At 43.8% G+C, this 17,075-nt stretch overlaps 1 protein-coding gene across 1 annotated transcript in view; it reads left to right on the plus strand.

Moving 5' to 3' along the window:
- PDZRN4 (PDZ domain containing ring finger 4) overlaps nucleotides 1–17,075 on the plus strand; it is a 224,796-nt gene that overhangs the window by 140,680 nt on the left and 67,041 nt on the right. The window contains exon 3 of the mRNA XM_019514589.1: nucleotides 2,407–2,509. Coding sequence (XP_019370134.1) covers nucleotides 2,407–2,509 — 103 coding nt within the window. The remainder of the gene's footprint in view (nucleotides 1–2,406; nucleotides 2,510–17,075) is intronic.

Below are 17,075 nucleotides of genomic sequence, written 5' to 3' on the forward strand. Positions count from 1 at the left end.
TATTCCTGGTCACTCCTGGCAGTGCTTGGGGGAACAGGGACTTCCCCAGTGCCTGCTGATCCCCCCTAACTAGTTTGTAACAGGCCACTAGATCCCCCCTCAGCCTTCTCTTGTGGAGGCTGAACAGGTTCAGGTCCCATAGCCTCTCCTCATAAGGCCTTCCCTGCTGCCCTCATGAGGCCTTCCCTCTGTCCCCTGATCCCTTGGATGCTGGTTAATAGTTTTCTGGCTAATAAAGTGCCGGTTAACACAGCTTTTGCTGTATTTGTTTCAAAGAGATTTTTTGCTACCAAAGAATTAATTGCAGTGTTAGTATCACAGTTCTCTCTGGAAAATGCCACTTGACCATTTTCATCTTATTCTGTGCAATGCTTACTGTTAGCCACTGCTGTAGATTGGCCTAGAGCAGTGGCTGTTTCAGTCTTGAACTTCACTCACAGACTAGAGGAACCCAGTTCTGATTATTTCATACTCATAGTTATTCTTTGAAAAAAAAAAAAGGCTTTATCCTAATTAAAGTTAGGGAGAAAGCCAAAAGGTTCATAAAATTTCATAAAGAATTGTTTTATTGTTATTGCATACATCATTATCATCATCATTATTATTACTATTTAAGTCTCACAAAAGAGGAAGCAAAGAAACTAATGAAAGTTCACTTTCCTACAGCAAAACTGTACTGAAAGTATAGATATTAAACCTAGAGTCTCACCTGCCAAATGGCAAACAAAATGTAATAAATTATCAGTAAAATCTCTACCTGAAATTTATGGATTTAAATGTTGGCCTAGAATAGTTATGCTAAAATATGGATCCATCCTATCTATCCTAATCTTATGAGGTTCAATAAGGACAAATGCAAAGTTCTGCACTTAGGACCAATCCTACGTAGTGGTACAGGCTGGAGACCGATTAGCTAAGCAGCAGATCAGCAGAAAAAGACCTGGGGATTATAGTGGATGATAAACTGAATATAAGCCAAAAGTTATGAAGTGCCCTTGTTGGGAAGAAAGCTAACACCATAGTGGGCTGCATTAGTAGGAGTGTTGCCAATAGATCAAGGGAAATTCTTCTTCTCCTCTATTTGGCAGTGGTGAGGCCACATCTGGAGTACAGTGTCCAGTTTGGGGCCCTGCACTGTAGAAAGGATGTGGTCAAATTGGAGAGAGTCCAGTGGAGGGCAACAAAAATGGTTTGGAGGCTGGGGGACATGACTTCTGAACAGGGGCTGAGGGAACTGAGCTTATTTAGTCTGGAAAAGAGAAGACTCGGGTGGGGATTTAATAACAGCCTTCAGCTACCTGAAGGGTGGTTCCATAGAGGATGGAGCTAAACTGTTCTCGGAGGTGACAGATGACAGAACAAGGAGCAATGGTCTCAAGTTTCAGCAAGGGAAGTTTAGGTTAGATATTAGGAAAAACTTTCTTACTGGGAGGGTAGTAAAATGCTGGAACAGGACTTTACCCAGAGAGGTTGTGGACTCTCCATTCTTGGCAGTTTTTAAGACCTAGCTAAACAAAGCCTTGGCTAGGATCATCTAGTTGGGAATGGTCGTACTTTGAGTAGGGGGTTGAACTAGATGATCTCCTGCGGTCTCTTCCAACCCTAATTTTCTGTGATTCATCCTCTATACTCTATCGTCACCTCCATGAGTTACTTCAATTGTTTGTCACTTATTTCCTTCCACCTTAGCCCTGTGCTATGCTACAGGCAAAACTGCAGTGATACTAGAGCTTTCCCCTTGAAGGCCACGTATTCTGTGGGCCTCCAAGAAGCACAACTGCAGACTGTATATCATTTTTCAAGCTCTCACAAGCACACAGACACAAAGCTCTCTGTAGGTTTTATCCAACCAATGCAAGTGTCTTCTTTGTTGATGCTTTCAGGAGTATCATTACATTTACCTATTGACTTTTCCTAGAGAAGGGTATAGAGTGCACATTACTTCACTTAAGATTATACATATTTGAGACTTCAGTTAAGGGATTTAAGGTGGTAAAATGTAATAAGGGGAGTGTTGTTCTAATCTGAAGTGTGTTTTTGGGTGCACATAGACATAGCCTTCGAACCTACAGCTTAGGTACGTTTAACTAGGAGAAATCACAGATATTTTAATCATTGAAGCACGTTGCCAAAAACAATGTTCTGCTTCAATCACTTTTCAGAAATGATCGTGTATACATCTGACACAAGGTATTTAGTCGTTGAACCCAACAAAATGTAATTAACTGGTCTCTGTGCATTTGAAAGAGCCCCATATCCTTCCTAGTTCCATTTTTTCAGATGGTCAGATCATTCAAAACAGAATTTCAGAGATGAGAAAACTACACAGAAGATTTTTTTTTATCATTTTTAATTTGAAAAACTATTGTCTCATCTATTTTCATTGTACTGCTTTGTTTCACATAGCTGCCATTCGCTTCACCCAGTGGAGCATGAATTTTACGAAGGTAACGACTATCTTTCCAGCCTGCCTGCTGATGCAGATAGAACAGAAGACTTCGAGTATGAGGTAAGATGATTGGCATACTGCAGCATTTCTTTTTACATTTACAGATCTTGTATTTGCACTGCTGATAACCAACTGCTGTGAGAAAAATACTAGCAGGGGTGCTCATTTAAAACAAAAACATAAAGAAGCAAGTTCTGCCATCACATATACCTATTCAATATCCCAGACTTCAGTAAAGTGTATGGTTATAAATGAAAGCAAGATTTTGCTATGCATGTCTAATTATGAGTTCAGAAAGCTTATTACACACATATCATGGTTGTGCAATGGAAATTGTAGTTCAACTTCTCTGCTTTTGCAGTTTTGACACTTTAAAGAAAGCCTTTCCTAAATCAAAAAACTGTTACTAGAAGCTTAATTGGTTTTTCTTCTCATTTTCAGAATTAATTGGCTTTTTTTCTACCACCTAAGAGTGCAGTTTTGCAGATGCTTAGGCACATTCTTCAATGTATGAAAGATCAGGCTCTGACTTTGAAATTGGGTATAATTTCTGTAACTTGTTTGTTAATATTTGAAGTTGTAAGGATTGAATTTACAACAAATTGTGCTCTGTACTATTTATATCTATGTACTTGTACATTCATTATACACTTTAATGACAGGAGTGATGGTTTTTTGAGTGACTGAAAAACTGTAATGTGTATCTTCCCAAAATGATAACTTGTCATTTGTAATGTTGCCCTTCATTAGATTTGCATTTCATAGTTTAAATATTCTTCTTATTTGTCAGTCATTAGCTTTTCATCCTTCCTATGATACAGTGGTAAAATGTTTCTAATAGAAACTATAAACAGCACATGGTATTTTTTATTATTAAATTATATTCAGCTTTTGCATAACCTTATAGAGTTTAGTATTTTCAATAACATATATATAAATTATTCAGTAGCTTACATGAAAGTATGAAAATATCCTTTCCTAATATTTACTCTCCTTTAATACTACATAATAATTTTCTAAAGGTTTCAGATTACTGTTTGATATTTGGAAATGAAATGGATGGGGAAGCTTTGGTAAACAAGTACAGAGTCCACTTTTATTTTGTCTTTTAACAGTCAAGATATTCTCATACAAGTTCAGCAAATGTTCTTGTTACCCCCTAAAAACCTAGGAAATCTGAAGTTCCTCCCCAAGGAAATTGAAAAATCAAATAACATCTACTCGGTGAACCTCACTCAGAACAAACAAACTCTTATTTGAACTCTTCAAAAATCATTGTTGGGGATTAGTGAAATCATTATTTCCTCCAATTGCCCTTCAGAGTAGTATCCAATAATGAAAGTGTCTCTCATCTTAAGTTTGGTTTCTTCTGTAGGGCTTATATAATTTCAAATTCTTTGTTGAATGTGTTTATTTGCCCTGCTGCTGCCTTATTGCTGAGAGAGACTATTTGTTTATAAAGGTTTAAATAAATTAATAAAATAGCCGATTAGCAAAAATACATAATAAAAATTTTAATTTTCATAAAAATTAAAGCTTTTTCCCCCATTTAATCAGAATATCAGTGAGATATTAAAATGCAGACAGATTTTACATTTATATAGAGTCTACCACAGTGGAATCATGTCCTCTTTATGACCATTATTAATCCATAATAATAGCCAGCATAAGTATTATGACAGTGGTAAATGCTCAGGCAGGTTCTCAGTTGCCTGTAATCTCTACTAATCACACCATCATAGTCATTAATTTACTGTCAGCTGTGATTCAGTTGCCCCAGGCAAACCCACAGAGTGACTGAAATAAAGAATATTTCACATGAAATTTAAATAGGAAAGTTGTCTGGCCTCTACAGAGAAGAATTTCTTCTTCAAAACTTGGAACTTTTGAGGTAGAAATGCCTGCATCTTCCACCCTGTAGCTAGTGAGCCTCCAAACACAAAAGACAGCCCCTACATTTAAATGTATATATTAGTATAATGGGTTGTGAACTGTGAGCAAAGAAGATATTTCTTGTTGTTTGATTCTGCATATGTTCAGGGAAACATGCCTTTTAACTTTCTTTGTAAATAAACAGAATTGTATTAAAGATACTGGACTTTATTAGCAGTTTTTCCTAATAACGGAAAACTGTAGGGCTCTGAATGTTGGCCAGCACATTAGGTCAAAAAGAGAAAACTGGTGTCAGGAGATGAGTGCAGTTCTCAAATACTGAATGGCTGTACCTGATGAACCAAGATGTCAGAAATAATGGAGGCATTCATGGAAGTCAGAAGTAGCCAAGAGAGTTTGAAATAAAACTTAAAAAAAAAGAGCTGAGGGTTTCACAAAAGGAATTGGACCAAAGCATAAAGCAGCTGGAAACTATTTCTAAAGGGAACTAGAATAGCATCTGGACTTTTTTCCAGGAAAGACGGAGAGATTTCATAGACATTAGGGCTGGAAGGGACCTCCTAAGATCATCGGGTCCAGCCCCCTGCCCAAGGGGCAGAAAGTCAGCTAGGGTCAAAGGATCCCAGCGAGGTAAGCATCCAAATGTTTCTTGAAAGTGTCCAGAATAGGTGCTTGCATCACCTCTATGGGGAGTCTGTTCCAGGCCTTGGGGGCTTGGACATTAAAGAAGTTTTTCCTTATGTCCAGCCTAAAATGGTCTTGCAGCAGTTTGTTTTATTCACATTGCCAGCTGCAGTATCACCTTGGTGGCTCATATTTATCTTGTGGTTAAGCATGACCCCCAAGTCTCTTCTGGTCCTGATGCTAGTGAGTGTAGCATTTCTCTGTATTGAATGCCATCAGGTTTTCATCCGCCCACCTTGCAAGCCTACTGAGGTTGACCTGGATCACCAGCCTATCCTCAAGTGTGGGCAATCTTCCCCAAAGTTTGGTATTGTCAGCGAACTTGGCTAGCCCACTTTTGACACCAGTTTTCAGATCATTTATTAAGACATTAAAGAGTACAGGTCTAAGAATATCCTCACCAGTGGCTGCACTATGATGTCTGCCAGTTCCTTTAGCACTCTTGGGTGCAGCCTATCTGGACCAGCTGATTTATGGGGGTCCAGCCTCTCAAGATGCTCCCTCACAAGATCCACACCAGTGACTGGCAATATTCATCCTTACCCTGGTCATCCCGCGTCATGTTAGGTAGGGTAGTCCCTTTGAGCTGGTGAAAAACCAACTCAAAGTAATCATTAAGCAGATTGGCTTTTTCCTGGGGGTTGCTAATCAGCTGCCCGAGCTGCCTTAGCAGGGGTCCAGTTCTGCCCTTGTTTTTCTTTTGACTCCCTACATATCTAAAGAAGGACTTTTTATTGTCCTTAATTCGCATGGCCAGATAGAGTTCAGTTGCAGCCTTGGCTTTTCTAATTGGCTCCCTGCAGATGTGAACCAGTACAGTATACTCTTCCTTAGTGATGTTTCCTTTCTTCCATCCTTTATACTCCATTCTTTTTAGATGTAGGAGATCCATGAGTTCCCTGTTGAACCAATGGGGTTGTTGAGCCCTTTTACCACCTTTCCTACGGGTTGGGATGGACTCCCCTTGTGCTTCTAGGATCAGTTCCTTAAGGAGCAAATACCCATCCTGAACTCCCCTCCCTGTGAAATCATGGCCTCTCAGGGCCTCAAGAACAAGCCTCCTGAGCTTATGAAAGTTAGCTTTCCTAAATTCAAGGTCTGCTGCATTGCTGCGTGACTTGCCAGCTCTGTGATGGATGGTGAAAATGATCAACTCGTGGTCACTGTCACCCAGGTTCCCTCTGATTCTTAGGTTGCTGATTAGATCACCCCCTTTGGCCAGTACCAGGTCCAACAGTGCCTTGCCTCTTGTTGGCCCATAAACTTTTTGAGACAGGTAGAGTTCATCCATGCAGGTAAGGAAGCTTTGTGACCAATCGGATTTAGCTGAGTGCTCATCCCATGAGATGTCCAAGTAGTTAAAATTGCCCATCATGACCATGCACTGAGAGCGTGCAGCCTCAGCCAGCTCCCTGGTGAATTCTTGGTCAAGCTCATGTTCCTGGTTTGGAGGTCTGTAGTAGACTTCTACCATTGTATCTCCTTCACTATGTTCCCCTCATATTCTAACCCAAAGGGTTTCCAGTCATTCTCCTTGGGTGCCAATCTCAGCTTGTAGGGACATGTAGTTCTCCTTCATATAAAGAGCTGTACCCCCGCCCCTTTTTTAGCACGATCTCTCCCGTACAGGGTATAGCCATTTATACCGGTAGTCCAGTCATAGGTGGAGTCCCACCAGATCTCTGTGATCCCTATGAGATTGTAGAAGTTTTTGTTTAGCAGAAGGACCAGTTCTTCCTGTTTATTCTCCAAACTCCTAGCATTAGTGTGCAGGCAGATGAGTGTGCTGTTGGAGGCCTTAGGCTTCCTTATACTCATGGAGAAGCTCTGTTCCTGGGCTTGGGTAGGAGTGAGGTTCCTTGAGCATCCTAACCTGCTAGTTTTGTGGTTGATGCTTGGTTAGCTTGCTCTGATGGTAGTTTGCCCATCCCATGGCGAGCTTAGTTTAAAGCCTGGTCAAGCAAGTCAGCCATTCTGGCTGAGAGGAACTTCTTCCCCAGTGGAGTGAGGAGGAGGCCATCTCTTCCCAACAGACTACTGTCACACTCTCCGAAGAGTGGACTGTGGTTGTAGAAGCCAAAGCCTTCACGGTAGAACCAGAGCTGCAGTCTTCTGTTTACTGTCTTGATTCATCTCTCCCTCCTTTGCCCATGACCCGTAACCAGAAGGATCAAGGAAAAAACCACCTGTGCTCCTATTCTCCTGAGTCCAGCTCCCAGAGCCCTGTAGCCACTCACGACCCAGCTGGGATTGCGCTGTGCCATGTCATTTATGCCCGCGTGGATAAGGAGTATACGGTAGTGGTCAGAGGGCCGGATAAGTTTTGGGATCCTCTCAACCATGTCCCGGATATGGGCTCCCGGGAGGCAGCAGACCTCCTGAACTAAGGGGTTGGGGTGATAGATTTCTCTCTCTGTCCCTTTCTCCCACAACGACCACTCTGCATTTCATCTTAGGGATGATAGCTGGTCATGTTTCTTCCTCACTTGCAATAGCTGGCAGCTCTTCAGTCTCTACTGGTGCTGCAAGAGGTTCATACCTGTTGCAGAGATCCAGGAGGGTGGTGACCATAGTACAGTAAGGCTTGGGGCTGGAGACAATCTTTGTCCAACCCCCTGGCTGGATAGTATGGGAGTATATAACAGGGAACCCTAGCCCTGTCACCAGAAAGCAAGTCCATGGGCATTGGTGGGTATGTTGCCTGAGTTTACACTGAGCCAAGAGAGGAACAGTCCACAGTTACCATAGATGTGTGGCTTGAGGGACAGAAAACAGAGGCTATGTTAGATTCTGGTTCATCCCACATGATAGTGTGGAGAGACATCCTACCAAGAGTGGGGAGGGAAGTGGCGGACCAGATCACCATTTATTGTTGGTGCGGGGAATTGCTAAGACAAGACTGAGTGTGGGTTACTCTGCCAGTGGGTGAGAAAGTATGCTGAATACTGGTCGAAGTGGCTGAGCACTTACCCTACCTGGTGATGCTGGGATGTGACTGGCCAAGCTTTTGACAGTTGTAGCATGGGCATACAGTTGGAGAGGGGCGACCCCACAACACTACCGTAGTCACACTAGGGGGAAAGCCTCTGAGGAGAATACAGAGGTAGACAGCCCCAGCTGGAGACCCCTTGGAGCAGGGAAAGGAGGGTGCAAGACAGTGAGGTCTGAGGTGGTATCTGGGGATGCTCATACTATAGACGAGTTTGCTGGTGAGCTTGAACTACCTCTATCAGATGAAGAAGCAGAATAGGAAGTGGACGTGGCACATTTGTGGGAGGATGAACACTTCAGGTTGGAACAGAGCAGAGAAAGGTTTCGGTATGCCTTCCAGGAACACCAAGCCCAGCGGAATGGGGAAGTGCTGAGACCAAAGTTGCTGCAGACCACCCCATGGTTTGAAGTAAGTAATGATCTTCTATATAGAGTTGAACGGGGAAAACATGGGGATGAGGAAGTAATACAACTGTTGGTACCTCAATATCAAAAGGCCCTACTGAAGGTGGCCCATGAACTCCCTGTGGGCAGACATTAGGGGTGAGACAAGACCAAGACTCGCATCAGGGGAAGATTTTTTTGGCTGGGGTTAATACAGGAAGTGGCCAAGTACTGCGCATCTTGCCCCATGTGCCAAAAAGTAGAACCCAGTCATCCTCCAAGAGTTCCATTAATACCACTACCGTTGGTGGAAGTCCTCTTTGAGTGGGTGGCCGTGGATATTGTGGGGCCACTGCCTAGAAGCAGTGCAGGGCACCAATTTATTTTGGTCCTCCTGGACTATGTGATGAGGTATTCAGAGGCTGTACCTATGCGGGTGGTGTCTACACCCAAGGTGGCAGAAGAGTTATTAAAAATATTCTCCAGAGTGGGGCTCCCTAAAGAATTGTTGACCGACCAAGGGATGAACTTTACATCTCATGTGTTCAAGGGAGTGAGCAAAACACTGGGCATTAAACACCTAAAGAACACAGTATACCACCCTCAAACCAACGGACTAGTGGAGCGATTTAACAGGACCCTGAAACAGATGATGAAGAAATTTGTGGTAGAGAGCCCCCAGAAGTGGGATCAGATGTTACCACCCTTGTTGTTTGCAATAAGAGAGGCACCCCAAGCCTCAACAGAATTTTCCCCCTTCAGACTGTTATACGGGTGGCAAACAAGAGGCATTCTTGATTTGGTTAAAGAAAGCTGGGAAGAACAACAAAGTAAAGACCGGAACCTGGTTCAATACATGATAAAACTTAGAGAGCTCCTGGAATCGGTCTGGAAGGAGGCTTTAGGAAATCTGAGGGAGGCCCAAGAGCAGCAAACAACCCATTACAATCAGGGGGCTCGAGAGAGGAAGTTTGAATTAGGAGACTGCATACTAGTTCTCTTACCAGATCAGGAGAGCAAGTTACTAGTGTGATGGCAAGGCCCTTATGAAATAACATGCCAACTAGGGCCTGTAGATTATGAGGTATATCAACCAGACAAGAAAAGAAAAACCAGATATACCACATTAACATGCTGAAGCCATGGCAAGAAAGAGAGTGCCCGTACTTGGCACTCCAACCAGATGAACCCGAACTAGGACCCTCCCTGAGGGAGAGGAAAGGGGGTAGTGAAATGGAAGTGACTCCCCGACTCTCAGAAGAGCAGAGATGGCAGGCAAGGGAACTGTGCAGGAACATGGAGACATGTTCCAAGAGGTCCCTGGGGAGGCTCAGGGCATGATACATCGAATAAGGACCCCTCCAGGCCAGGTGATCCGCGAGAACTGGAGGTGAATCCCACAACAACTCCAAGGCCACATAAAGGAGGAACTTGGGATGATGTTAGAGAAAGGCATCATACAAGAGTCCCAAAGTGAGTGGCACAGTCCCATTGTGGCTGTGCTGAAACCAGATGGAAAAATTAGGCTCTGTATTGATTTTCGAAAGGTAAATGCGGTGGCCAAGTTCGATGCTCATCCAATGCCGAGGGTGGACGAAATGGTGGAGAATATAGGGCAAGCTAGCTATATCTCCATGTTGGATCTAACGAAAGGCTACTGGCAGGTCCACTTAGCACCCGAGGACCAAGAAAAGACAGCTTTCGCCACACCATGGGGCCTATTCCATTTCTGGTGCATGCCATTCAGATTGCACAGGGCTGCTATGACATTTCAGCGGCTAATGGACGGAGTCCTGGCTCCGCATGGAGGAAAAGGTTTTAGAGGGGAAGGGAAGACCCCAGACAAAAAAGAAGAGAGGGTGGTGTGTAACAGGGAATCCTAGCCCTGTCCCCAGAAAGCAGGTCCACCCCTTTAAGGCCAGAACTTTCTGGGCATGGAGTTCTGGTAAGGAAAGTGTTAAATGCTGAACTTGGCCAGCTAGTCAGCTGAACAGAAGAGGCAAAACTACAAAAATCCTGAGCAGAGTGGCAGTAAGGAGGACAGCAGCTGAAGGGGAAGGAGTGTTTCTGAGAGCTCCACAGAGAAGCTGGGTGTGCAGTCCAAAGGCGGGAACTACGGAAGCTGTGGAGAGAAGGCAGCCGCACCACAGCAAGGACTGTAGCCGACAGTAGGGAGATGAAGCACGAACCCTGCAAACGTAAGCTGACCTGCTGCTTTACTTGATCATATTGGTTGGTGGCAGTTATTCTTTTTTCCTTTTTTTTTGATTATTGACTAAGACTAGTGGCTTGGGTGAAGCTATTAGGGGATGGAGGAGGCCTCATAGGGAACCCATGGCAGCGTGGGAATCCCAGCACCAGAAAGGGTGCAGCATTGGGGGTGCACGGACCCCAGCACCTGAGAGGGTGCAGCATTGGGGGTGCACGGACCCTGGCGCCAGAGAGGTTGCAGCATTGGGGGTGCACGGACCCCAGCGCCTGAGAGGGTGCAGCATTGGGGGTGCACGGACCCTGGCACCAGAGAGGTTGCAGCATTGGGGGTGCACGGACCCCAGCGCCTGAGAGGGTGCAGCATTGGGGGTGCACGGACCCTGGCACCAGAGAGGTTGCAGCATTGGGGGTGCACGGACCCCAGCGCCTGAGAGGGTGCAGCATTGGGGGTGCACGGACCCTGGCACCAGAGAGGTTGCAGCATTGGGGGTGCACGAACCCTGGTGCCAGGGAGAGGGCAGCACTTTTCCAGGGTGGTGGGAAGCCCAGGTGCCAGTGAGGGCACAGAGCGAGATAGGGCTGCGGAGAACTTGAGCACCAGTGAAGGTGCACTGTGAGACAGGGCCGCGGAGAGCCCGAGGAGAACCAGGGGGCCAAATTGTAACAAGGCCTGACACAGGAAAAGGCTACAGCCTCAGAGTCAAACCCTGTTTGGTGGGTTTTGGACAGGGAGGCCTAGCTAGAGAAAGACAGGGGGTCAGGCCCATGTAGGTGAAGGACCCCAACATACAAAATACAATAGGCAGTCTCCCACTCACAACAATAATTTCCATCAAGACATGGCAGGTGAGTAGAGGGTGGGACATAAGAACTCCAAAGAAGACTCCAAGGGAGCCCCATGTAAGGCATGAATTAACAGGGAAGATGGTGCTGGCCTGTTACAGTGTGCCTCTTGGCCTCCCTGCACCTAACAGGCAACCTAGATATTCCCTTTTCTTTCCTGGGGTGAGGGGCCTGGCAGTAGGAGTCAATCTTCTGTTTGCCATCCCTGATGGCACACAGCCTCTGCACCATGGTCTGGAGCTCCACTATCTGGGATTCTAGAGACTCCAGTATGGAGCACACCTCACAAGGGGAGGTTGTTATGCTCCTCATCTCATGTGCCTGGAGTCATGCCAGGCAGCCCCCGCAGCCAAGAGCCAAGGGCTCTGCCTGAATGGAGGCCAGAACCATCCATCTGGGTGGAGTCTTCGCGGGATGGATCCATGAGTTCCGTCTGGGTGGAGGCCTCTATCTTGCCTTCCAAGATGACTTGGAATGGCAAGATAGATCAGTGGAGTAATCAGTAACCTGACTGTCATGGACCAGAATATTTCTTGTGTATTCAGAAGGCCAGAAGAACTTTGCTTAAACTGGAACTAGCTGATAGAGATAAGCTGCAGCAAGTGTGTAAAGAGCTGAACAATCTTCTGGAGAATAATATGAAAGGCCACCTAGATATGATTTTAGGACAGCCGATGGCCTTGAGTAAAACTGCATATTTACATCAGTTTTCTACTCTGTAATCCAGAGTTCTAGAAGGGTGAGGCCAGGTTTTCCCAGTTCAGGTAATTCATATACCGCTAAAGCTCACTATCTTTGTGGGAGGAAAAGAACCTCTGTTGGAGACTTAATTGGATCATTTCAACATCACAGCTTAAATAAATGGCTGTTAAGATGAACTAGTTGTGTTGTGTGGCCCAGCCCTAAAAGTGCTGCAGAGTTTATGCCTAGAAAAGGATTGTATCCTTCTTTCAAGAATTAGCAAGATTTAATATATACTCCTAGATGCTGTTGAGAGCCCATCATCATTTTGATCTGTTAAGTACACAGCAGAAAGCTAGAAGGAATGGGAAAGAAGAGAACTATCCTGATCTGGCAGAGGACCCAGGAGACACAAAGACATCTATTGCTATAAAGTAGCAATAGATCAATTAAACTTTCTCAGCTGGACTTGAACTTGAAAATCTAAATGAGCAAAAGAAACCAGATGCATAGGGAGAGGTTGCAGGGTTTTACATTAAACCTGAATCTTTCTTTGCAGTAGATCACCTGAAGAAAGATGAACTACTAGTGAGAAGTAAGAAAGTTGATCTCTGGCCACGTCCAGACAAGCATGGACATTTGGTTCCTCCAGGACAAGTAGCTGAGGCACAACAAGTTACCCCAGGTGTGGTAGGGGAGACTTACCTGGGGTCCTGAGGGCCTCCCAGGGCTGCAGCAGCAACGATCCTGCCAGGCAGAGCCTGGCTGGCAGCCACAGCATGGCTTTGGGCAGCCTAGCTCCACTTTTCAGCAGTGCACACTGCCGGTGCATGCGCTGCTTCAATTTTTTTTTCTGCAGGATATCCAGGGGTCAGAAAAGCCTGTGGGGAAAAAAAATGGAGAGGCGCAAGCTATGCCGTATGTGTCATTGCAGACATATTTGCAGTACCACATACCACATGGCTGCGCTTGTCTGGACACACCCTATAAGCCCTGTAAGTTAAGTTCTATATTTAATAACAGGATTCTAATGTGGTTCATGACCTTTTTTAATGTTTAGGAAAAAGAGATAAATTTAATTTGTAAAACAAGGGGAAATGTCAGTAGTGCAAAAAGTAAGTGAAGTAGTTCATTTTAATGTTGGTACCTAATTTACCACAAAAATTGGACAGTTACACTTATAAGGTTCATTGGGAAAGTGTGTCACAAGTGCCTAGCGAAATTTTCTTTCCCAGTTCAGAAAATGGGGCAGGAGGTGCTTAACACCACGCCAAAGGGACAGAGTTTAGCTGGATGGACCAGTCTCAGTGTCTTTTGTTTGGGAATTGACAATTATAATTGGAGTCTGGTAGTGAGGGAGAGATGTTGTAGCTGGGATGGTCCAGGAAATATGTGAGGGTTTCTGTGGGTGATATATTTTATTGGACTAAATGCTTGGTTGGGATAGACTGAGTCAAACTTTTGAATACAGTGTGCATATCTACATGTGACACTACATTGCCATAGCAATGCACTTCCTCATTATAGTGATGTAGAGGTAAAAATAACCATGCAGTGCCAATACAGTGCAGTATGGGCTGTAACTGCACTATCATTTAGTACTTCCAAGAGGAAGCACTAAATGACAGCAGAGTAACAATGGCACGTTAGGGACACATATAGATGTGCCACTGTCTTCATCAGGTCTGCAGTTACAAAAAGGATTAAAAGTCTGTGAAACTGTAGAAGACATTTCCAGGGATAGTAGGAAAGCAAATCATAGAAAAGATAGCTTATTAGTGGAAAATCAAGATATTTCAAAAGTGAGGAATGTCATTATCATCTGTGGTGTGAAGAAAGATTGGCAGCCCTCCAGCCGAAGTTATTGCCCACACCTGAACTAGGACTAGATGACCCCCTGGAGTACCTTAACCCTAATTGTCTATGAATCTATGATAAGAGACTTTGTAATGTGCTGGCTGAAAAAAGTATCAAATGTAAACAAAGTGCTTGTCTCCTAATGTTTGATTACTCCTGCATTGAGGAAAACCATCATTACAAATATACATAATTTTATCAGAGATATTCGACTCCATCATCAGTTTCTCCTCCTAACCAAAGCAACCTGTAGCTGACTGTTTGGGACAAAAGCTTTAAGTCCAAGCTTCAGCTGTGTGAAATATAGACACATTTTCAGCTACATCCATAACAGGAACATGCATCTTGGAAGGCAGTAACAATTTTTATGGACATATAACCTTCATATAACTCTGGTCATTTAAATGTGTAGGGAAGTATTTGCATGAACAAATCTGTTAAATATAAATGTGAGTAAATCCTATTTTTTATATTTCTTCACTAAAGTAGGAGAAGTGTAACTTGTGTCACTTGGCTACATACAAGGCAGTCAAAAAGCCCGAGGCCGAATCAATTCAGTCTTTGCAGGTTAGTCTAAACTGCAGAGATTAAATTGAGAACCAACTGGACACGCATTCACTTTTGATTCAGTAAATGCAGCCACATGCCTGCACTGACTCAGATCAAAAGCTGGAGGGTGGTAGAGCATGTCTCTCTGGCACATAGCCAACATGGGCTGACTATTCACTTCCTCTTTCTGCTGTCCCTGAGGTCTCTGGGATTTGTGGTCCAGAATCACAGAAACAGCACTCTGCAGGGTTGCTCATTATTTCCTCTTCCTGCTTCCAGGTGCCTCTGGGATTTGTAGTCCACATTCACAGCCAGCAGTAATTTTCAGTAAGTTTAGCAAGGCAGGGCAGCTCTGTACTCAGGGGAAGTGGGGTTTAGCCAGGGGAAGGGGAGTTTAACCGCCCTCCCTGGCTCCAGACCCAGCCAGGGTTTGACTGGCAGGGAGGTCAGTCCCTGCCTCCCCTCCTTCCCTAGCCCTTCTCTGCTGGAGCAGACAGCACAGCCTACCCCAGCCCAGGGCTGGAAAGCATGCTGGGATGCTGGGGGGGACTGTGATTTAACTTGAACCAGGAAAGGGTCTGGGACAGAAGTTCCATAAACCGAGTTGACCGAAATCAGTTAAATCCAATATTACATTCAACCAGGTTTATCTTACCAGTTTCAGCCATTTTGAAACTGGTTTATGTGCACTGACCTTCTGTTCTTTTACAAGTTTAAACCAGTGTCTGATTACTTAAACCAGTTTATGTGTAACTTCTGTCCTTAGCCTCAGTGGCAAAGCTTCCATTGACTTCAGTACAATAGGGAGAGCATTTAATTCTCTGTCCTTAATTTGTCTTATTGTATTTGAATGTTTCGACAATATCATATTTATTTTGTTTGGGGCCCCTAAGGCCTTCATGATGAGAGGAGGATGAAGTGTCAGCTCTAAATTTAAATTTACATATTTTTGTTGTTGTCACATATTTAACTTTAATATTTTGGGGGTTAATTTCTTTTACTGTTTTTTCCCCACACCATTGCCAGAAAGGGATTTTCGTCTCTTTCAAATGCTATTGTTTAAAGGTGTGAAAATACAAGAATATATGTGAGAAACTATGCCATTGAAGCAACCCCACTTAAGTCAAAGAAACCCAAGTAAAGTTACTTGCATATGCGAGGATTTTCAGGCTTAGGCTCTAAATATATATCGGGACTTGGTAAAATGGGAACTCTGTAAGTATTTAGGGACTTTCTGAATGGCCTATTATTAATACACTAGACCAAATGAGATCTGCCTCATGACTTTTTAACATGAGGATTACTGATCTGATAACCTATAACAGCTCCCCTCAGAGCTGTGATAACCTGCAAACACTCTTTTACAGACATTACAGTCAGTGTCAGAATCTCGTTGCACAGTAATTTAAGTGGGTTTTGAAGCTCTTAAAACCTGGATTGTCCACACGTTAACACCCGAAACTGGTTTTAAGCACCTGTTAGGAGGCTCAAAATTATACCACTCCAGGGCACAATTATCTATAATCTGTGTTACCCAGCTCATGTTACACTAAGGCATAGCCACATCTAAGCTGTAGCCACACTAGGCTACATCTTAGTGTAAAAACACCTGACCTGCCCTCCTTATCTTGCTGATGTGGAACTCCAGGCACCAAGGGGAAACTCCAGGTGGCAGGGGGAAAACCTATAATGTAAGGTAGGGCTGGAGGGTATTCTTACCTTTCAGTCCTCTGAGCCCCTGCTGGATGATCTGTGACTGTTCCAAATTCAAGCTAGCACTAACACCAATCAACATTAGTGCAGCTCACAGTGTAAGGTGTAACAAGGCCCTCAGTGTAATTGGAGCTCATGAATGCTAAATATAGAATACCATTTTCATAGAACTAGTTACTGTACATGCAGAGTCACTTTTTGTTTAAACAAATAACTTTTTTGTTTGATTCTTGGACTACAGTATCTATGTAAATAAACTAACCTATATAATAATTTGTGGCCACCAAACTGGGAGCTATTTCTGATTTAGGGGTTCATGATAAAGCCCATTGATTTAGCATGGAGTATCTTGTTACAAGTATTAAATCATATTTTACATTTAATTTTCTAAGAGTGAAGGGGAGACAGAGATCACACCTTGATACAGACTTTGTAAGTGGTATAAATGAACAAAGTCATTATAATACCTTATTTATATCCCATAGTACTGTCCTTTTTCCTTCTTTATTTCCTCCTGGGTTCAATTTTTCACTTGAATCTTCTAAAAGCTGGAATAAAACAAAAAGAGCCATTAGCAAATATGAAGCAAATTTCAAATTCAGCAGCCACCAGAAATAATCAAACAGTGAAAGCTTCAAGAAATGCAGTGCTCTTTAGCTTGACTCTAAAGCAGGGATAGGCAACCCCTGGCACAGGTGCCAGAGTGTGGTACGCAAAGGCATTTTGTTTGACACGTGCACCTCAGGGCAGACAGCAGTGCAACCATAATTAATCTTTGCAGGTTGCTCTTCAGTTTAATGCCGGGGAAAATAAAAATTAT

Source organism: Gavialis gangeticus, unplaced genomic scaffold, assembly GCF_001723915.1.
Source record: "Gavialis gangeticus isolate Ggan-Ray unplaced genomic scaffold, GavGan_comp1, whole genome shotgun sequence".
NCBI classification, from domain to species: domain Eukaryota; kingdom Metazoa; phylum Chordata; order Crocodylia; family Gavialidae; genus Gavialis; species Gavialis gangeticus.